The sequence below is a fragment of the Emys orbicularis genome, chromosome 10, assembly GCF_028017835.1.
Source record: "Emys orbicularis isolate rEmyOrb1 chromosome 10, rEmyOrb1.hap1, whole genome shotgun sequence".
NCBI lineage: Eukaryota > Metazoa > Chordata > Testudines > Emydidae > Emys > Emys orbicularis.
Genome location: NC_088692.1, coordinates 53,713,020 through 53,736,570, shown reverse-complemented (window position 1 = coordinate 53,736,570; position 23,551 = coordinate 53,713,020). Strand labels below are relative to the sequence as shown.

Sequence of the window (23,551 nt, the reverse complement as noted above, 5' to 3'; positions counted from 1 at the left end):
GACATACACCTCTACCCCGATATAAAGCTGTCCTCGGAAGCCAAAAAAATCTTACCGCGTTACAGGTGAAACTGCGTTACATTGAACTTGCTTTGATCTGCCGGAGTGCGCAGCCCCGCCCCCCAGAGCACTGCTTTACCGTGTTATATCAGAATTCGTGTTATATCGGGTCACGTTATATCGGGGTAGAGGTGTATTTTCATATTTCTTCACTTTAAATTTCTTCATTAGTAACCTATCTTAAATTTGTGGGGTTTTGCAAAATATATACCAATTTACAACAATTTAATTAATTCTACTAATCATGTTATATGCCTGCTCTGCACAAGATATGAGTATTTCCACCCACATTAAGGAAATTGCTTCAATGTGGAATTTATTTTCATATCTCAATAGTTTAAAAGCTAACATTTATAATGTTTACAATATTTTAGAATTCATGGACTTGATGGCAAATAATAAATAATCCATGACACTCAAATAATACAAAAGATTTTGGTTTTTCCCATGCTGGGCAAAATAGACTTTTAGCCAGTTTCCATGCTACCCAGAAAAATCAGTGTTTCAGGGTTCATGTGGTGCATCAGACTTTTAACCAGCATCGAACATTTAACATTCTTCTGGCAGTCAAACAATTTTTTAAAATATTCATACCATGAAAATTAAATGCTTGTATAACATATTAACAGAGCAATTTCCAAATTTTTAATGGGATACTTTATAGTTTAAATTTTGTGATAATGACATGGACAAAATTAAACATGCTCCAATTCTTTCTGTGATATCTCAAGCAACACTAGAGAAAGTCTATGGTCAAATTACAATAAAAAAAAAACAATAAAAGCTTTCTTTCTAGGCAGCTACCTATTACACTTAACAGGCTTAAAACAAAATGTGTCAAAGATCAAGAGTAAGTTATCTGAGGTGTCAAGTGCAAAAGGTTAAAGGTGGAATTTTATTAGGTCAAAGGTGGCATAAATAAAATCTTATATGTCAAAGAAGAAGGGTCACAGACAAGGTGTATATAATATAAAGACATCACAGATGACAAGTAATAACTTTAAGTAGTGCAAGTGTGTTCACTACAGATACCTTCATTGATTAAAACTGGAACTCAGTGGTTAGTGACTATGAACATTACAGTGCCTTACTATAACACATTATTTACTTCTGTATATTATTTTGGAAACTTGCTTTCAAGTATACTAGACCTAATATTAAATTATTAAATGCTTTATTTGTGGGGGAGGCAAAGTTTGGCATTAACTGTGCATATCAAATGAAAAGAACACAAAATATATCTTAGTTGGATAAATGTAATAGGTTTTCTACTTTATTATGAGAGTACCTCTAAGATTCATATCTTATTACTGAAGTACTGAAAAAGAAAACTGTGAAGATGGCCTCAGGCCAGGGAAATCTCAAACTACAACTGTATAGTTGCATTGTTGTACCCATAGAAGCAGCTGAAATTTAGGTATAAATCAAATTATTTTTAATACACCTCTACCCTGATATAACACGACCTGATATAACACGAATTCGGATATAACGCGGTAAAGCAGCGCTCCGGGGGGCGGGGTTGCGCACTCCAGCAGATCAAAGCAAGTTCGATATAACGCGGTTTCACCTATAATGCGGTAAGATTTTTTGGCTCCCGAGGACAGTGCTATACCGGGGTAGAGGTGTATAAGGTGTAAAATGTCAGTAAGCTGGTACTACACTATAACTGTGGTGGCTTTAGGTTAACATTTTAGACAGGCACAGTAAGCCACAGCACTGCACATGCATTCATTAATTAAGGACATTTTTTTAAGTGACCCTCAATCTTCTGCTGTAGCTGTCAAGTTGTACACTGAATTGGAGGTGTTCCCACTAGAGTTCTTTTGCTCCTACTTTAGGGCCCTGTTTCAGGACAGCATTTAAGCCCACGCTTAAAGTATGTACTTAAGTTCATGTTGAAATGCTCTGCTGGAAAGGAATGGATTTAAGTATATGCTTTGGTGCTTTACTAAACCGGGTCTCTGTTAGAAGTATGTACTGTACCTTTAAGAGCACAGAACAGGCTAGGAAGAACCGGATGATTAGAAGCAATCTAGTGTCAACTTCACCAGATACACAGCCAAGAGCATATGGCTCTCCTTTGTCTTATGTAACTCTGTATTAGTTCTAATAAAGCTTTACTTCTAAGAGTTTGGACTGTGCCTCCTTCTTATGTATCCACAAGGCAACATATAGTACTAGCGTGAGGTAGAAAAGAGGACAGAGAAAAGAGGACTGTGGTGAAGGAATAAAAGAGTATTTTGGACATGGAGCAAGTAAAAGCCCCCAAGGAGTTGAACTCAGGTAATTCAGCAGACTCTTGAAATAGATTCAAACAGAGTTTTGAGATATATATATATATATATATAAGCAGCCGGCAATGGTGAAAAAGAAAACCAACAGAAAATGGCAATCTTTGCAGGACTTGGCAGTAGATGTCTTTAATTAGCATGCAACTAAATCAGGCAGAGAGAGCAAGTTATGACACAATTTTGCAGAACTTTGAAGAGTACTGCACACCTAAAAAGAGCAAAACATTTGAAAGGTATAAGTTTCACCTTAGAAGACAAATGGAAAGAGAGTCCTTTGAAGAATTCCTAACAGAGCAGAAGCTAATGAGCCAAAACTGCAGCTATGGACAATTAACAGATTCAATTATAAGGGATCAAACTGGAATTGGAATCAGAGGTCCAAAGCAGCAAAAAAGACTATTGGAGGATATGGATCTTACTTTGGCTAAAGCAGTAAGACGATCAGGCATCAGAAATCACTCTGAACAAAATAAAAATAATGGAAGGAAAATAGGACACTGCCACTCTGGATTAGAGTGACAAGAGAAAAATAAATCCTGGCAAGCAGTAAGTCATTACAGAACAAAAAACCACAGAGAAGCATGAACAAAGCAAAGCACAAGAGTTCACAAGAGTCAGCTTCAAGGATTGCACAAAATGTGGACACAACCACTGACCTGAAAAATGCACAGCTTTTGGTAAGCACTACAATATTTGTAAGAAATACAGTGATTTTGCCGAAGCGCACAACCAGGATCAACAACTGCAGAAGAGGAAGCAAAGCATGCATGCTGCTTCAATAATTCAGGAAGACGGCACAAACAGCAACACAGAAGAGGAGCTCTGTTTAGTAGCTGTATCTGAAGTGGAAGGAACTGACGAATGGACAATTTGCTTGGAGACTAATGGGACTCTGGTAATCTACAAATTGGATACTGGTGCTCAGGTAAATTTTTCATATATTAATGTTAAAAGGTTAAATTAAAAACAGATTAAATGGAAAGCTTATAACGAGGAAGTCATTCCTACTAGAGGTACATGTGTACTAGAAGTGAAGGTAAAAGATGGAACAGATTGATAAAATTTGTGATAGTTAAAGGGAGCAAAGCACCTATATTGGGTTTAAAAATATGCCAAGCCCTTGGGCTCATACAAAGAGTGCACATGGTAGAGAAGATAAGGGACAGAGGCATACAGTAACAGGACGTTTTAGAGGGTACAGGAAAACTGGCAACTGAACATAAAATCGAACTAACAGAACCAATTGTCCTATCATACATGCCCTAGAAATTTTTACTCCTGAGGGCATTCTGCACCAAAAAATTAAAAATTCTGCGCACAGTATTTTAAAATTCTGCACAATTCTGCAAGTTTTATTTGTCAATAAATAAATGTAGAGGCTCCAGTATGGCAGTGAGGAGCACAGACCACTGGCTGCACAAAGGTGGGAGATCACCCTGCAGCACCCTTCCCCCTAGGAAACGGACTCAGCAGTGAGGCTGCGCCCAACCCTGACACAGCACAAGGCCTGGCCCGTGCCCAGAAATACCTTGGGGCCCTGCTCCTCTGCACGAGGCAAACCAGATGTGGGCAGGCTCAAACAGGCAGGATCCAAGTGTGAAGGGGCTCAGTGTGGGGTGATCCAGGTGTGGGACGAGAGGGTTCTGTGTGGGGCAATCTGTGTGCAGGCAGCTCAGTGGGGGGATCTGGATGCACAGGCTCATTGGAGGAGATTCCAGGTGCAGGGGCAATGGGACTTTGCAGGGGCTTCCAGGTGAAGGTAGTTGGGGCTCAGCGGAGGGCTCTGGGTGTGGGGGTCTCAGTGGGGGAGTGGGGCTTGGTGGGGTGGGGGGGTTGGGGGCAGCTAATTGGGGGTTAGTGGTGTGGGGGCTCAGGGTGGTGCAGGGGGCTCATAAGGGTGGAGGTTTGAGTGCAGGGAGCTCAGTGGGAGGTGGTCTGGGTGCAGGGGTGGGGGTCTGGAGGCAGGGGGGCTCCAGATGCAGGAGTTGAGGTTCAGTGCGGTGGGGTTCCAGTATGGAGTGCTAGGCAAGTTCTGAGTGTACGGGATGAGGCTTGGCAGGGTTGTCTGGGTATGGGAGGTCCAGATGCGTGGGAGTTGGGCAGATGGGGGAGCAGCTCCCCATAAAGTGACCCCTCCCCCCGCAGCTGAGGAGGGATGGGGGCAGGAAGCAGGGGAGGATGCTGAGTTTCCTGCAGCTGCATGAGATTTCTGGGGGTGGGTATGACACAGCCCCAGCCACTCCTTGCAGGGGAAGAGGAAGTCCCGTCATCTCCTGCCTCCAGCCCAGCCGGGACTAGCAGCTGATCCCAGCTCAGGGTAAGAGCCACTGGCTGGGGTGTCACCTGCCCTGCGGTGATTTACCTCTCTGTCAGCTGCTCCGGGTGCCTGAAACAATGTACCTGTGCTGCTAGGCAGTGGTGCGTGACTGCTCTTGCAGCTTCCCTTTGCTTCCCTGTCAGAAAGTCATTTTTCTGCAAGGAAGCAAAGAAATCTGCAGGAGACATGAATTCTGCACACACGCAGTGGCACAGAATTCCCCCCAGGAGTATAGAAATATTCTGCTAAGTATGAGAGAAGAGCTCAAAGAAAAACTTGATTGTTCAGTAACAACAGAAATCATTAGAAAAGTACAAGAGCTTACAGAATGGATGCACTCACTAGTAATAGTAGAAAAAAAGGATGGAACACTGCGATTATGCCTATATACTAAGAAGTTTAAGAAATATATCAAAAGGGAGCACTTTCAGTTACCTATCAAGGAAAACATTTTGGCAGATATGGCTGGTGCAAAGTATTTTATTACTTTAGATGCACCATCTGGATTCTGGCAGATTCCCTTAGATGAGAGGATCTCCAAATTATGTACTTTTATTATACCATATGGAAGATATTGCTTTCTTTGATTACTGTTTGGTCTAAAATCTGCTCCAGAAGCCTTTCATAAAACTATGTATAAAACTTGAGGGAACTGAAGGCACAAAAGTATATATACATGACATTCTCATCTGGGGCAGTACAATAGAGAAACATCATTACAGGTTAAAAAGAGCATTGGACAGGATTAGAACAGTAGGCCTGAAGCTAAATTAACAAAAATGTAAATTCAGGCTCAGAGAAATTACCTATTTAGGAGAAAGGCTAACTGAACAAGAGGTATGTATTGATCCTAGCAGAATACAAGCTATAACAAATATGCAACACCCAGAAAATAAGGAGGGAGTACAGAGGTTTATAGGAATGGTTAATTTTGTTGGGGAAGTCCCTGCGGCCCGTTCGCCTGCAGGCACCACTTCCCACAGCTCCCATTGGCCAGGAACAGAGAACCGCAGCCACTGGGAGCTGCAGGGGGCAGTGCCTGCGGATGGCCAACATCAGCAAAATGTCTTGCGGCCCGCAATCACATACCTGATGGGCCGCATGCGGCCCACAGGTTGCCCACCATTGCTCTAGTGGATTCATGTCTTTCAAGGTATGTCTGCACATTTATCACTATGTCGCCCAAGGGTGTGAAAAAGACGCCCCCCTGAGCGACTTAAGTGCCAGTGCGGACAGTGCTATGTCGGCGGGAGAGTGTCTCCCGCCGAAAGAGCTACTACTACTCGCTGAGGGTGGTTTAATTATGTCCACAGGAGAGCTCTCTCCCATCGTCACAGAGTGGCTACACGGGAGCTCTTACAGAAGCACAGCAGTATTGGTACAGCTGTGCCACTGTAAGCTCTCTACTGCAGACAAGGCCTCAGTCTGGGGCACTAGAGCAGATGCCCTCACATAGTTCCTTTTTCTAGAAGAGCTATGCTATTAAATGCTGTGATTGGTGTATAACATTCAGACAAAGGAAAAATCTATTTTACTTTTATTTCCTCATGTTTTAAAGGGAGGCAGTGGCCCAGCAGCTAAAAGGTAGAACTACCATTGTTTGATTACTGTTTGGTCTAAAATCTGCTCCAGTAGCCAGCATACAAGATAATTAGGTACCTGTGACTGTCAGTGTACAAACTGATGGATCCAAGAATGGTAATCTATGTGCTTGCTTGTGAGTTTGCTGGGAACTTTCACAGCTCACAGTTCTAAGACTCTGGACCCAGCAGGAAGCCCACCACTGAGGTAATTAGGTTACACCTACTGCCCAATAATCAATTTCATCCAAACAGGAAGTGAAAACACTCCCATTACAATAGCCATCTTAAAATTACAGAAAATACAGAGTTAGAGAACCCTCAACCTGTGATTAGGGAAATAGGTGAGTTGCAATCCACCAAGATGTATTTCTCCAGAGAATCCTTTCTCTGTAATTACAATGATCCCTTCTCCAAAGACAGCCATATCGGTGGGTTGCAGCTCTTGGAAACTTATACATTTCCCTGCAGAAAAAAATGAGAAAAACCTGCTAAAGGTTGTGAAAAACAAAATACAAAGAAAATACCTTAACTAATAAAAATATCAACAAATATATATTTATGTATGTGCTTGCGGATATGAACACATAAAATGCCTCCCCAAATGCCACAGCTGGCAAAATAAATAGACATCCTAAAATAAACAAACTCTATGGGGTGGAAACATTTGGTGCACCTAGCTTGGAAACAGATTTTGTAACACTAAAGTCAAATCTGAATCAGCTCTGGAGACACAGATTAAGCAGTATTTCTTAGTAAATATGAGATGGGAACACCATGTGGCTGATTCTCAAATCCTCCAGATGGACACAGTTTAGAGGCTAGGTGTCAGAGTTGAACTGTTTCTCACAGAATGCTCCTTGACATAACACTGTAGTTCCAGGTCTGCCATGCTGTGGCAGTGGAGATAAATCACACAACAATTTAGAATTGTTCTCTTGGAGACAGCATAGTTTTTTGAATTGCTGTAAAAAGAAAAAAAAGTTGTTTCTCAATGCCTCCTGAAGAGACAGCGAAGTGCCAATTCTTTTAAAGTTGTTGTTAAAAAGCCATTACTTGATAAAGGCAATCTCTAGAACTATTGTCCCATCTTGAATTTCTAATATCTGTGGAAAATTATCAAGAATGTTGTGAAAAAAATAATTTAATACTGCTCCCTTCAGCACTATCGACCAGGAAGTGCAGACAACACATTTGCAGACCCTAGCAGGAACTGACAGGTTTGCACTTGAGTGGTTTTGCTCTGTCTTTCTATAAACTATGTTGATGATACTCAACCCAGACAAGACTAAAGTGAATTTTACAAGATGAGGGAATTAAGCAGAGGAATCGGTGGAAATTATACCAGCTTTCCAGATTGCAAGGAAGAGTCCATGGCTTGTTTCTCATATTCAGAACCTACGGATTTTGCTGGGTTCCTGGCAGCTGCTGGAGTCACAGATATCAACAATTGTCAAGTGTGCTTATCATGTATATTTGGGAAGGAGGTTATGTCTTTTTCTTTTGGATGCAGTTTCACCACATTATCTATGCCCTTGTCACTTCAAAGTTAGATTATTGCAATGGGGCTATCCTTTCATTTTTGCAATGGGGCTATCCTTCCAATTGTTTGGAAACTGCAGCTAGCATAGAAATGGGCAGCCTACTTGTTTAATGTCTGCTCAAGCAAAGACCACATTATGCTGTATCCTGAGATCTGTACTGGTTACTGACTGTTTCCCAAGTGAAGTTTAAGGCATTAGTTTTCATTTTTAGAGCCTCAAATAGTTTGGGGTCAGTTGTTTGCAAGACTATGTCTCTCCTTTTGTATCAGCATGATAGTTGAGGTCATCTGAGGAGGTCATCTGAGGCACTCCTCCTCATAAATGGAGAGGGCTGACAGCAAGTCATTCTAGATGAAGATGGCTTTGGATTTCACTTCCTTTCTTGATGTCCCAGAGCCTGGATTTGATACCTCACAGGGGAGTTGTGAGGATAAAGACACTGAAGATCGTGAGGTGCTCATATACTACGGTGATGAAGGCCATATAAGTACAACAGACAGAAGGATCGACCAACCTACTTTCAGGACATGCTGCAAGATCCACCTGTTTTTCCATGTGATTCTGGGAGAGAGGGGGAGATGGGAAGGGACATGACTGCAGGATAGCTAGGAGGCTGATTGAAGAACTACAGGAGACTAGGCTGGGGACAAGAATACACACTATTTTGGGATGGGGACCTGGGTTTTTCCTGTGTAGTTAGCATGTATGTGATGTGTGTTGTTGCTGTTTTACTTGTTAAGATGTAGGGGCCCTGTTTGTGTCCTGTTTTGCAGTTATACCAAAATTGGGTGTTATAGTAAAAAATAAAAAATGTGGTGTGAGTACAGTTTAGAGAGGTGCAGAAGAAATATAGAGAAGAAAGAGCCTACTCCTCAAACACAACACAATGACCACAAACCTCAGCACCTGCAGAACAAAAGGCCAGACTCACTTGACATAGCTTTCTTACAATAAATCAATAACCTTTGTGAAAGGACGGAAAGAAGGACAGAAAAATTATATAGTAAAACCTGCCTTAGAGACCACCTCTGAAGAGAGACCACCTGTCACGAGCGACTACGTGCAGAGGCCATGGAACACCACCGCTCTCTAGTGTGCAAACCTTTGAAGGGAGACCACCTCTTACAAGCAACCACTTTTGCTAACTCCCATGAGCGGTTGCTCTTGGCAGGATTTACTGTATATAAAAGACACTAGTAAAGCACTCATATACCACATTGATAAGTACGGGATAGGTCAGATCAGTGGTTTTCAACTTTTTCATTTGCGACCCCTAAAAAATTATTGAGATGTGGACCTCGTTGGAAATCTTAGACATAGACTGAGGACCCCTAGGGTCGGCAGACCGTAGGATGAAAACCACTGGGTTAGATGGATAGAAAAAATACCTTATTAGAAAACAGTCAATTTATATACATTGCATCATTTTCTATAGGAAATCTATTTATATGACACTCACTGGAATAACTGTATTTGAATGTTCCATTTTTTTTTTTTTTTTACATTCCATATTTAAAAAAGTCAGCATTACTATCAATAGTACATCTTATTTTTGATACCTGACTTTTTATGTTCTTAGTTCTGTGAGAATTTTCAAATCTGTCTTAAAATATTACATTTCAGATGACACTGTAAACCAGAAGAATATTAATATTAAAATATTTTACAAAACATACCACTTCTTCATCTGAAAGCTCTCGTCCTTGGATGCTGCTATTTTCTCTCACTGCTTGTTGGTGTTTTTTCCCCTTAATGTGGCTAAAAAGATACACCTCTGAGGAAATCTGGAATGAGAATAAATGATGATTAGGGCCCTACCAAATTCACAGTCCATTTTCGTAAATTTCAGGGTCATAGCATTTTAAAAATCTGGAATTTCACGGTTTTAGATATTTAAATTTTAAATTTTATGGTATTGTAACAAAAAATGAACATGTATTTAAAAAATGGCAAAATATAAACATGTAAAAGCCCTTAAGACAGAGGTTCTCAAACTGTGGTCTGCGAGCTCCATTCAGGTGGTCCGCGGATAGTTCTCTCTAAGGTGCGCACCTGGACGGCTGCATACGAGAGAATGAAGGACCACCCACCTAATTAGTGGAGTCGCGCAAGGGGTAGGTGGGAGGGGGGCAGTGGGGTCAGAAGAGAGGGTGGGAGGAATTTGGGACGTATAGGGCTGCGGCGGCCAGAGCAAGAGGCGACTTTCCCCAGCTCCAGGGCTGCAGCTGCTGGTGAGAGACGGCCCTCCTTCCCAGCCTCAGCTCTGTGGCAGCTGTGGTGGGGGAAATACCCCTCTCCTTCCCAGCCCCAGCTCGGGGGCTGTTGCAGCAGGGGAGAGAGGGCACATCCACTGCATTAGAAAGATAATACTACTGATATTAAAATATGAGTTGTGTGTTGTTGTAGCCAGCACTGTAGTCGGTCCCAGGATATTAGAGAGACAAGGTGGGTGAAGTAATATCTTTTATCGGACCAATTTCTTTTGGTGAAAGAGACATGCTTTTGAGCTACACAGAGCTTTTGACCTGAAGAAGAGCACTGTGTAGGTTGAAAGCGTGTCTTTTTCACCAACAGAAGTTGGTCCAATAAAATATATTACCTCACCCACCTTGCCTCTGGGTCATAGTCCACAGAAACCTATGCAAGCCTCCCTGGTAACATACATGCAGAGACTACTCCATAGCTATATGTACAATCATGAACACCTGTTTACTCTGTCAGAAAGATGGGTTCTTGTAAATGTCAATACCATACCTCTTAATCTTCAAGCTTGCCAGTGAATGACACAAGCAATCAATATTGGCAAATAATTAAAATATGGAACATCTATGTTTTATTTTATGTTGTATCATATTGACCTATTATAATGGTTTTAACTATAAAACCTGTTTTAAGGGTATTTTCTCACTGAATGAATAAAATAAACCAATTTTAAACAAAAACCTGGAAAAACAAATTCCATCGTATGCAATCAGAAGGAAGACCTATTTGTAATGTCAGCAGGGTTTGAACTCTGGACCATGAAATCTCCATCATAGACCTCAGCCCCTTGAACTGTTATCCTCTATTTGGATCTACCAGTAGAGAGGGAATTGATATACACTTTGCCAGCAAGTTGCACAATTATCTGTTAGACAACAGTAAAATGATGGAGATTAAGAATCTTGGTTTCTATTTAGGTTCTGGGAAGGGAGTGAGGTATAGTGGCTAGAATAGTGGTTGTTTAGAGACAGGATAGCTGAGCACATAGATTTGGCACATTCATTCTGACAGGCAGTGTGGCTATGTGGACAAGACTTAGGTCTATGATATGATAAAAACTGGGTTTTTATTCTCAGCTCTCCCTGAAGTGACCTTGTGAAATCTTTCAGTGAACTTATTTATAAAATGAAGAAATGATGCTTGACTGACTTCTTGGGTAGGTTATGAAGCCCTTGCTCAATGATAAGGAGTCTATAGTAGACAGAAAAATAAACAGCAATCAGTACAGGGGAGACCAGACCTCCTAGCTCCAGCTCAGTGAACGGTGCCCTAGGCTACATGATTCTCTCTCCCTGTTTCTGGGACATTGCCTGACTTGGTAGTGCAACGGAACAGCAACCTAATGCAACTGCAATGCTGAAGATCCCACAAAATCTGCTACATCTCAGAGCTCTGATCATTACTTTGTTCACAAAAGCGAGGAAACAGGGGGAGAATGGTGGGGCAGCACTCCATTTACAATACATTCATGCCTGCAAACCACAACAAAACTGGTAGATCGAAATCTTAGCTAGGCCCATTACTTTTGATAGCATTGCTTCAATCCAACTTACCAAAACATTGCATAATGAACACTGCTTTTTTCGTTCATATGGTGTAAGTTTAGGTGCATAATCAGTATTAGCATGTCTCCCACTGCTTAATTCAGCTGCCTTTTCTTTCCTCTGTTCAATTTGTTCCATGTGTCTCCGAATGCTTTCATCATGCTAAATAAAACAACAAATGGTAAAGAACATCAAATAAAAATAAGCAGAAATGAATAATGTTCAGAAATACCAAGGTTTATTAAGTACTGTCTAGTTCTAGATGATGAAAAGTAAAATCAAAACTTATGTATAATACCATCCAAAATGCCAAAAAGGATGCACCAGGCTGTATCACCACACACATTTTAAGTGTGTTACTCTTTATTGATATAATTTAAAATATTAACACTATACTGTTATTTATGTAGACTAGTATCACTTCATCATCTTTTGTAAATCTAGTCCGATGGTTTTCTGTTGCATTTAGTTTCTGAGCTCATGCTGTATTTCTTCCGCAGGAAGAACTCTGAGACAGAATTCAATCAGTTCAACTTCCAGTACCATACAGACATTACTGGTGTAATCGTGCTTGCTCTGATGAACTGAAAGCAACATGGCATCAATTAAAAAGGTATAAATGATTTATTATTAATATTTAGATTGTAATAGGGATTACAATCTCTAGACCCTTTCAAACAATGCTTTGTTTATCAACCACAACAAGGATGGCACAAAATCTATATATTACTGTGGCAAAGTACCGTCTCCTCCGCAGCAGGCTCAGTCCTTTTTAGCCTTGGAGACACAGGCTTGGGCAAGGCAAATCCCTGCAGGTAGCGCAGGGTCTGGCTATCCCTTTTCTCAGTCAGCCCCTTGTGCTTGTTTATCTTCCCTTCTGGGGACAGAGTGCAGCCTTCCTTGCAGGAAGGGTTCAGAGTCTTGCTGCTCCTAACTTACTGGCAGCTTCCCTGGTTCTCTCACTCTCTCTCCCCCCTCCTTCCACACTGGGGAGGGTTTAAAAAGGTCCCAAGCAGTTGGAGCCAGCTGACCCTAATTAGTTCCCTAGTAACCCCTTGCCCAGCTGAACCTTATTTCCCCATGGTTCTCTCTCTTCAGTGGCTTGGGAGAGGCCTTTTTAACCCCCTGGGACTGATTACTACCCCCTTTGTAGCTGTTTGTCCTGGGTTTGCCACATATCCCCCCCCCCCCTGCTCAACACTACGGGGTTGGGCTACTTGGGTCGGAAAGCAGTGCACTCTCGACAGGCCATCCGCATTGCCATGTCGGGTCCCAGACCTATGTCGTACCGTGAAGTGGAAGGGTTGAAGCGACAGGAACCACCTTGTTACTCTCGCGTTTTTGTCCTTGTTTTGGTGCATCCACTGCAAAGGGGCATGGTCCGTGACAAGGGTAAATCTCCGTCCAAGTAGATAGTAGCGGAGGCTCTCTATGGCCCATTTCACAGCCAGGCACTCCTTCTCCACCACGGCGTATTTCCGTTCCCTAGGTAGGAGCTTCCTACTGAGGAAGAGGACGGGGTGTTCATCATCTCCGACCATTTGGGAAAGCACCACTCCCAGCCCTACTTCAGAGGCGTCGGTTTGTAGGATAAACTCCTTCCCCCAGTCTGGGGCTACTAGTACGGGGTCTGTGCAGAGGGCCGTCCTCAGATCCGCAAAAGCGCCCTCGGCCGCCGCGGACCATTTTACTATGTCAGGGCCCCGAGCTTTTGTTAGGTCCGTTAATGGGCATGCCCTGGTGGCGAAGTGGGGAATGAACCGCCTATAGTACCCCACTAGTCCCAGGAATGCTCTGACCTGTTTCTTCCGGAGTGGTCGGGGCCACTTCTGTATAGCTTCTAACTTGTTGAGCTGGGGCTTCACCACGCCCCTCCCCACTATATACCCAAGGTACTTAGCCTCAGCTAACCCAATCGAACATTTGGAGGGATTGGCAGTCAGCCCTGCCTTCCTGAGGGTGTCCAGGACCGCTTCTACCTTCTCCACATGAGTCTCCCAGTCGGGGCTATATATGATGACGTCATCGAGATAGGCTGCCGCGTACTTCCCATGGGGTCGCAACAGTTTGTCCATTAGCCGTTGGAAAGTAGCGGGGGCCCCATGCAACCCAAAGGGGAGAACAGTGTACTGATATAGACCTTCTGGCGTTGCAAAGGCGGTCTTCTCCTTGTCGGCCTTGGCCAGGGGGATCTGCCAATAGCCCTTGGTAAGGTCAAGGGTAGACATAAACCGTGCCTTTCCCAATCTGTCAATCAGCTCATCTATCCTGGGTATAGGGTAGGCATCAAATTGGGACACCTCATTGAGTTTGCGGAAGTCATTGCAGAACCTCATACTGCCGTCCGGCTTAGGCACTAAAACCACGGGGCTGGACCATTGGCTATGAGATTCTTCAATGACTCCTAAGGCCAGCATTTTCCTGACCTCTGTCCTAATCTCTTCTCTCTTGGCCTCTGGGATCCGGTATGGCTTAACGTTCACTTTCACTCCAGGCTCCGTGAGGATGTGATGGTGAACCTCCGTAGTCCTGCCCGGCTTTTCGGAGAACACATCCTGGTTGCGTTTGATCAGGCTGATCACTTCTGATCGTTGTTCCGGAGTCAACTCCGGGGATATCCCCACCAGGTCGGGCTGGTTGCTTTTAGGGGATGGCACCCCCAGTGCAGCCACCGGAGCTTCTCTATCGTGCCAAGGTTTCAGCAGGTTTATATGGTAGATCTGCTCCAGCTTCCGGCGGCCCGGCTGTCGTACCTTATAGTCGACTTCTCCTATCGCTTCTATTACCTCGTATGGCCCCTGCCACCTGGCCAGGAGCTTGCTCTCGGCCGTGGGTATGAGCACCATCACCCGGTCCCCCACCTGGAACTTCCGGGTCGTTGCTCGGCGATCGTAGTTTGTCCGTTGTGCCCCTTGGGCCTTCTCCATGTGTTCGCGCACAAGGGGGGTGACTTGGGCTATTCTGTCTTTCATCTGCAACACATGTTCAACAACGTTTCTCCCAGGGTTCGGCTGTTCTTCCCAGTCTTCTTTGGCCAGGTCCAGTATGCCCCTGGGGTGGCGACCGTATAACAGCTCGAAGGGGGAGAATCCAGTGGAAGCCTGAGGTACCTCCCGTACGGCAAACAGCAAGTAAGGCAGCAGGGCATCCCAGTCTTTCCCGTCACGACTAATCACTTTACGTAACAGGTTCTTCAATGTCCTATTAAAGCGTTCGACCAGGCCATCGGTCTGGGGATGGTAGACCGATGTTCTAAGGGTCCGTATGTGGAGCATTGTACACAGGTCCTTCATCAGCTTAGACACAAAGGGGGTCCCTTGGTCCGTCAGGATCTCCTTAGGTATTCCTACTCTGGAAAAAATCTGGACTAATTCTTTGGCTATGGTCTTGGACGTGGTATTCCGTAGGGGTATGGCCTCGGGGTATCGGGTGGCATAATCTAGTACTACCAGAATGTATTGATGGCCCCGGGCTGACTTTTCCAATGGCCCTACTATGTCCATAGCTATACGCTCAAATGGGACCTCGATAATTGGCAGAGGTACCAGAGGGGCCCTTAAGTGGGGTCGGGGCCCATGTATCTGGCATTCTGGACAGGATGTGCAATATCGTCGGACCGCTGCATAAACGCCAGGCCAAAAAAACCTCTGTAGAATCCGATCCAGGGTCTTATCTACCCCTAGATGGCCCCCGAACAGATGGCTGTGGGCCAGCTCCATTACGGCTCTTTGATGCTTCCGTGGGACCAAGAGTTGTTGTATGACTTGCTCTTGGACCCGGACTACTCTGTATAGCAGGTCATTCTTAATCATATAATATGGCCCCGCGCCCTTAACTCTCCCCTCCACGGGTACCCCATTTACCTCGACTACTTCTTTGAGAATATTGTGGTATATGGGATCATTGGCCTGATCCTGACCAAAATTCCCGCGTGCGGTCCCCATTTGTCTAAACTCGGGGGGGTCTACCTCCGTCTCCCCCTCGGGGAAAGCCCCTGGGGAACCAGGTCCGGCGATAGGGTTGTTGATCGCCGATCCAGTCCCACTGTCAGTCGAGCCCCTTCTTTCCCCTACAAGCGTAGACTTCTGGCACTGGGTCAGGACCCTTGTCCCCCTCCTTTTATCCGCCCTCCGTTCCCTCCTAGTCTTCCTGGGCTTCCCCGGCGGGGAGAACAAATCCTGGCTAAATTCATGGAAGGTTGGGGGAGGGTTAACGATCTGGGCCACGCCCTGGGTCCCAGGGTCATTATTTTCTTCTACCTTCTCCCCAGGGAGTAGGCTATCAAACCCCGGGAAGTCTCGTCCGATAAGGACAGGGTAGGGGAGTTTTGGAACTACTCCCACCGTCAACCTAGTGGGGCTTCCGAAAACTTCTATTTTTACGGGGATGGTTGGATAATAGTTGACATCCCCATGCACACAGGATATTCCCGAGCGTTTGGCCCGGGATAGTTGGTCTTGTCCGACCAGCTTCCCCGAGACTAACGTGATTGCACTTCCCGAGTCTACTAAGGCTGTGGTCTTTATACCATTCATCTTAACTGGCCTAGTGTATCTATGAGGGACCATCGCAACCCCGACTAGACTTATTAGATCACATGGTCCCCCTATATCTCCCAGTTCGCATTGCATAGGCTCTCCTAGATTCGGGCATTGGGCAGCGATATGCCCCATTTCGCCACAGGCATAACATCGGTACCCCGCTCGGGGCAGCCCCCTATTTTTCGGGCTGCTGGGCTTTATCTCTCGAGTCTTTTTCCCCCAGTCCTCAAGTCTCTCCGGGACCACGGGCTGCTCTTCTGCCTCCTTCCTCCCCTCCATTGTCCGGCCTGGCGCTAGGGCAAACCGGGGCCTCGGTGCGGAGACTGGTCTCCGATTCTGGCGCCTTCCTTCCCCGGGGGTCCGAGAAAGTTCTTGGGCTGCCAAGTGTCTCTCTACAAGGGCAACTAGCTCATCATACGAGGAGGGATCATTTTGGCGGACCCACCCTCGTACGCCCGGCGGCAACCCCCTCATGTACCTGTCCAACACCAGGATTTCCACCACCTTCTCCGGCCCATGGGTCTCAGGGCGGAGCCACTTCCGGGCGAGATGGATCAAGTCAAATAGCTGGGACCTCGGCGCTTTGTCGTCCCGGTACTGCCACTCGTGGAAGCGCTGGGCCCTTATGGCCGGCGTCACCCCTGACCTCGCCAGGATTTCCGCCTTCAGCTGGGGGTAATCCATAGCTGCTTCTATGGTCATATCGAAATAGGCCTTCTGAGCCTCCCCACACAGAAATGGAGCCAGGAGGCCTGCCCACTGATCTTGGGGCCAAGCCTCCCGCAGTGCCGTCCTCTCGAATGCAAGGAGATACGCCTCTATATCGTCATCCGTTGTCATCTTCTGTAAATAGTTACTTGCGCGTAGCGGCCGGGTCCCCTGGGGCCCATGCGTCAGCGCGGTCAGGGCTTTCAACTGGTTCACTACATCATTCAGGGTGGCTCGATCTTGGGCCGCCTGGTTCATCAGCAATTGGTTTGTCTCCTGTTGGACACGTACTGACTCTTGCTGGGCTGTCATCTGTACTCTGGTAGCCTCTTGTTGGGCCGCAGTGGCCTGAATCAAGGCCTTCACTACGTCCTCCATTTTTGTGTGTGTGCGTGTGTGCGTGTGCGTGCGTGTGCGATTTACCTTGCCCTGAGATGGCTTGCCACAACGCCTCACTCGATCCCACTTCTGACACCAAGTGTGGCAAAGTACCCTCTCCTCCGCAGCAGGCTCAGTCCTTTTTAGCCTTGGAGACACAGGCTTGGGCAAGGCAAGTCCCTGCAGGTAGCGCAGGGTCTGGCTATCCCTTTTCTCAGTCAGCCCCTTGTGCTTGTTTATCTTCCCTTCTGGGGACAGAGTGCAGCCTTCCTTGCAGGAAGGGTTCAGAGTCTTGCTGCTCCTAACTTACTGGCAGCTTCCCTGGTTCTCTCACTCTCTCTCCCCCCTCCTTCCACACTGGGGAGGGTTTAAAAAGGTCCCAAGCAGTTGGAGCCAGCTGACCCTAATTAGTTCCCTAGTAACCCCTTGCCCAGCTGAACCTTATTTCCCCATGGTTCTCTCTCTTCAGTGGCTTGGGAGAGGCCTTTTTAACCCCCTGGGACTGATTACTACCCCCTTTGTAGCTGTTTGTCCTGGGTTTGCCACAATTACCTAATACTAGAAATTAGCTTATAAACATCAACTGTATGAGAAAGAATGGCATTTCACAATAGGAGCAAGTGTAGTGAGAGTGCTTCTTAATTAGTGGGATCAACAGTAGAGAATTACTTAGAGATGGAAGAACAGTCTGTTTTTTAAAATTATACGACTGTATAGATCTACCGCAATGGACCCCAGATCCTGATGGAGACTACTAGGTACTCCCATCATGCTATTACTACTACTAATATTCTGTGACTTTGATAAAGGTTTTATTTTCTCAGTTCACCAGAACTTCAAAAATAGCACTTAGTACTTTGGAATTCTTTATGCCTCTCAAAATAGAATAGATATATGTTTAAACTTCTTATCATTTGGTCTTTGGTTCTTCATATAATAGGAGTTTCACAAGCTGTGTTGTAATACTGCAGCATCCTACCTAACATTCCCAATCCTACAACTGACTCCACATGACTGGATCCCTGTGCTTCTGCAGAGATCCAGTGAAATTGACAGGGCTCTGAGTGGATCCAGTTGCAGGACTGGGACCATATTCTATGCAGTGAAGAGGAAGGAACATGCCATACTTCCATTACTGATACTTGTGAAGACCCATAAAATGGCATCATTTCCCATGTCCTTTTCTATGTAACACTGGTTTGTAGACTGTTTTCACCAAACTGTACAAATCAGTTTTAATTTTTTTTTTACCAAGACTTTTATTTTTGCCAGAATTTCATTTTAATAGTAAGATTAGAAATTCAAAATTATTTTGACTTTCTTCAAAAGTACAAAATCATTTAGACCTAACTGTGATCCCACACTTGGTTTACACTAATTAATTCCATTGACTTCTATGGCATTATTTCTGATTTACAGTGTCAGTGAGAGCAAAATCAGACCCATCTTCATAAGCCAGATGTCTAGATAAAAAACCTGAACTACAGTAGCAAAATTCAGGGTATGATATGGCTCTACCGTAATGACTTTGCTAAATAAAATGTACTTAAAGAAAATTATTTTGTGGAAATTCTATTTTAAATAGAAATGTATTTTCAGTTAGAAAGAATATTACTCCCTTTATACCTTCAGCTGAATCTTTTTCTGTAGCTCCTCCATTGCTTCTTGTTGAGCTGCAGTGAGAGCTGCCAGCCTCTCCTCTCGATCTCTACCAAAGGAGAACATGTATTATAGCAGAAGTGGTAAAGGTATGAAGTATACATTTATAGTTATAATATATATTTGAGATGGGGAAAGAAAACCAGAGACGGCGTTAACTGCTATTTAAGATAAAAGTAGCTCAGGAGGGAGATAAAAGTAGTTCAGCAGAAACTAGATTAATTACTGAAGATAATAGATGCATTTAATCTTCATGGTCTCATAACAGCTGACACCACTCCAGTCCAATTCAGAGCAGGTATAGATGACATGGTGGTAAAAAACACTAATGAATGTGATGTCCTGTCTACACTAGCACTTCCACTGTTGCTATCCCTTGTGAAGCGACAACAGGGAGTAATACATTGATGACTTTCCCAAAAATGTCTAGTGCAGACAAGGCCAATCACAGAGTCACACAACAGCTGGGGGAAATGCTTGAGATAGAAAATGATGATGGCTAAAGGTCTGATCACAGCAGCTTTCTGAAGTTTTACAAATTAAGCTTTACTGCTGTTTTTGCTGTTTCGTATATACTCTTGATCAAAGCAATAAGAAGTATGTGCATATTGTAAATAAAGGAATTTACAAGACAACTGCTAGCCAGAGGACTGAACTTACTAGCCATATATTGACATGCAAGATGCATGAAAGACCCACAAGCAAGTTCCATGTGCAAAGCCCTGGTGAACCTACCTTCCCCACTGAGAAGAAATAAAAGGTGCTGTCTCTAAAACCTACTAGGTGGCCCCATCTTTAGTCTGTGGCCTGGTCTACACTACGAGTTTAGGTCGACTTTAGCCGCGTTAATTCGAATTTAGCCTGGACACGTTCACACGACGAAGCCCTTTCTTTCGACTTAAAGGGCCCTTTAAACCGGTTTCTTTACACCACCTCCGACGAGGGGATTAGCGATAAAATCGGCCTTAGGGGGTCGGAATTGGGTTAGTGTGGACGGAATTCGACGTTATTGGCCTCCGGGAGCTATCCCACAGTGCTTCACTGTGACCGCTCTGGACAGCACTCTCAACTCAGATGCACTGGCCAGGTAGACAGGAAAAGCCCCGCGAACGTTTGAATTTCATTTCCTGTTTGCTCAGCGTGGAGAGCACAGGTGACCACGCAGAGCTCATCAGCACAGGTAACCGTGATGGAGTCCCAGGATCGCAAAAGAGCTCCAGCCTGGACCGAACGGGAGGTACGGGATCTGCTCGCCATATGGGGAGATGAATCTGTGCTGGCCGAACTCCGAACCAGTAAACGAAATGGCAAAATATTAGAAAAGGTCTCCAAGGCCATGAAGGACAGAGGCCATAACAGGGACGCACACCTGGTTGAAATGGGGCGATTTTATTAAGGGGACATTCAGAGGTGCCCCTTCCTGCTCTGCTGAACAGAAATATTCCCCGCTGTTAACCACGCGGTGGGGGGGAGGGGTGAAGTGACCATCCCAGAGAATTGGGTGTGTGGGGGAGGGGAGTTAGTTGGGTTTGTGCTGCATGTTAACCCTGAAACCGCAGCCCCTCCTTTTACATTGCAAACCCATTTTAAATGGCCAACCCAACGGGTGCTTGGTATGGTTAATGAGAGCAGTACTGTTTTAAACCATCCCCACATGTTAACAAGGTTAAAAAAGCCAAAAGACTGTCTTACCATGGCTGCCTGCAACCTGAAATCTGTGGCCTGGCACTGCGTGAGTGATCTCTCACACCAAACCTGCAGGCTCTCAATATAAGAGGAAAAATGCGACCTTGTAACGAAAGCACATGTGCTGTGTGATGTGAACAGCAAAATCTAACGTGAAAGAGTGTACCCATTGTTCTCTAAAATGTATCTTTTTTAACCACCTCTCCCTTCTCCTCCACCAGCTGCAAATGTTTCTCCTTCACAGAGGCTAGTGAATATTCGAAAGCGGAAGCGAAGGACGCGTGATGAAATGTTTACTGAACTACAGACTGCCTCCCACGCTGACAGAGCACAGCAGAATGCGTGGAGGCAGTCAATTACTGATTTTAGAAAAGCCCAATATGAGCGAGAGGAGAGGTGGCGTGCTGAATCGCGGGCTGAAGAGGAGAGGTGGCGTCAGCTTGCACACAGAAGGCAAGAGTCGATGCTCCGGCTGCTGGAGCATCAAACTGATATGCTCCTGCGTATGGTTGAGCTGCAGGAAAGGCAGCAGGAGCAGAGACCGCCGCTACAGCCCCTGTGTAACCAACAGCTCTCCTCCCCAAGTCCCATTGCCTCCTCACCCAGACGCCAAAGAACACGGTGGGGGGGCCTCCGGCCACCCAGTCACTCCACCCTAGATGATTTCCCGAGCAATAAGTGTTAAAGTTTTAAAGTTTTAAACTGCAGTGTGTCCTTTTCCTTCCCACCTCCCCCACCCATCCCGGGCTACCTTTGCAATTATCCCCCTAGTTGTGTGCTGAATTAATAAAGAATGCATGAATGTGAAGTAACAATGACTTTATTGCCTCTGCAAGTGGTGCTTGAAGGGGGGAGGGTAGGGGAGGGTGGGGTGGTTGGTTTACAGGGAAGTAGAGTGAACCGGGTGGGGGGGGGGGGCGGAGATTTAATCAAGGAGAAACAAACAGAAGTTTCAAACCGTAGCCTGGCCAGTCACAAAACTAGTTTTCAAAGCTTCTCTGATGCGCACCGCGCCCTGCTGTGCTGCTCTAACCGACCTGGTGTCTGGCTGCGCGTAATCAGCGGCCAGGCGATTTGCCTCTACCTCCCACCCCGCCATAAATGTCTCCCCCTTACTCTCACAGATATTGTGGAGCGCACAGCAAGCAGCAATAACAATGGGGATATTCTTTTCGCTAAGGTCTGAGCGAGTCAGTAAGCTGCCCCAGCGCGCTTTTAAACGCCCAAATGCACATTCCACCACCATTCGGCACTTGCTCAGCCTGTAGTTGAACAGGTCCTGACTCCTGTCCAGGCTGCCTGTGTACGGCTTCATGAGCCATGGCATTAAGGGGTAGGCTGGGTCCCCAAGGATCACGATAGATAGGCATTTCAACATCCCCAACGGTTATTTTCTGGTCCGGGAAGAAAGTCCCTTCCTCCAGCTTTCGAAACAGAACAGAGTGCCTGAAGACGCGAGCATCATGTACCCTTCCCGGCCAGCCCACGTTGATGTCGGTGAAACGTCCCTTGTGATCCACCAGGGCTTGCAGCAGCATTGAGAAGTACCCCTTGCGGTTTATGTACTCGGTGGCTTGGTGCTCCGGTGCCAAGATAGGGATATGGGTTCCATCTATCGCCCCACCACAGTTTGGGAATCCCATTGCAGCAAAGCCATCCACTATGTCCTGCACGTTTCCCAGAGTCACTACCCTTGATATCACCAGGTCTCTCATTGCCCTGGCAACTTGGATCACAGCAGCCCCCACAGTAGATTTGCCCACTCCAAATTGATTCCCGACTGACCGGTAGCTGTCTGGCATTGCAAGCTTCCACAGGGCTATCGCCACTCGCTTCTCAACTGTGAGGGCTGCTCTCATCCTGGTATTCTGGCGCTTCAGGGCAGGGGAAAGCAAGTCACAAAGTTCCATGAAAGTGCCCTTACGCATGCGAAAGTTTCGCAGCCACTGGGAATCGTCCCACACCTGCAGCACGATGCGGTCCCACCAGTCTGTGCTTGTTTCCCGGGCCCAGAATCGGCGTTCCACGGCATGAACCTGCCCCAGGAACACCATGATTTCCACATTGCTGGGGCCTGTGCCTTGTGAGAGGTCTAGGTCCATGTCCATTTCCTCATCACTCTCGTCGCCGCGCTGCAATCGCCTCCTCCTCGGCTGGTCCTGGTTTTGCTTTGGCATGTCCTGGCTCTGCATATACTCCAGGACAATGCGTGTGGTGTTCATAGTGCTCATAATTGCCGCGGTGATCTGAGCGGGCTCCATGATCCCAGTGCTAGCTATGGCGTCTGGTCTGAAAAAAGGCGCGAAACTAGTATCTGAAGGACCAGGGGAAGGAGAGAGGGAGGGAGGGAGGGGCGAGTGACGACATGGCGTACAGGTATAGGGAATTAAAATCAAGAAAGGTGGCTGTGCATCAGGGAGAAATACAAACAACTGTCACACAGAATGCCCCCCCCCCCCCCCCAGAGATTGAACTCCTAAGCCTGGGTTTAGCGGGCCGTTGATTTGACGGAGGGAGGGGGGAAGGAAATGAATACAGAACAAATCTATTTTTTACATCTTAAGACGACGGTGCAGCATGACTGATAGCCCTCGGCATTTTCTGGGTGCTTGGCAGCAAATACTGGGCGCTTAGCAGTATGATGATGACGGATACCAGTCATAATATACTATTTACTGCCAAAAGGCAAGGGGTTGCTGCTGTGTAGCAATGTAGCCCCACGTGTGCCAGCCACATGTCTGCCAGCACCCAGATCACCCTCAGCCTCTTCTGGGTGCTTAGCAGACAATACTTAGCAGAAAATAGTATACTACAACTGATAGCCATCATTGTCCGACGAGGACGGTTACCAGTCGTAATAAACCATCTACTGCCAAAAGGCAAAAGGTAAGGGGCTGGTGCAATGCAGCCCTACGGCTGCCAGCCCCACAGCTACCAGCATCCCGATCGCCGATGAAGGCTACCAGTCATGCTGCACC

At 45.8% G+C, this 23,551-nt stretch overlaps 1 protein-coding gene across 1 annotated transcript in view; it reads right to left on the bottom strand.

Moving 5' to 3' along the window:
* Window positions 1–23,551, bottom strand: part of SCAPER (S-phase cyclin A associated protein in the ER) — a 310,638-nt gene that overhangs the window by 212,900 nt on the left and 74,187 nt on the right. Inside the window, exons 14-16 of the mRNA XM_065411761.1 lie at window positions 18,855–18,936; window positions 11,611–11,763; window positions 9,472–9,579 (exon numbers count right to left, since the gene is read on the bottom strand). Coding sequence (XP_065267833.1) covers window positions 9,472–9,579; window positions 11,611–11,763; window positions 18,855–18,936 — 343 coding nt within the window. The remainder of the gene's footprint in view (window positions 1–9,471; window positions 9,580–11,610; window positions 11,764–18,854; window positions 18,937–23,551) is intronic.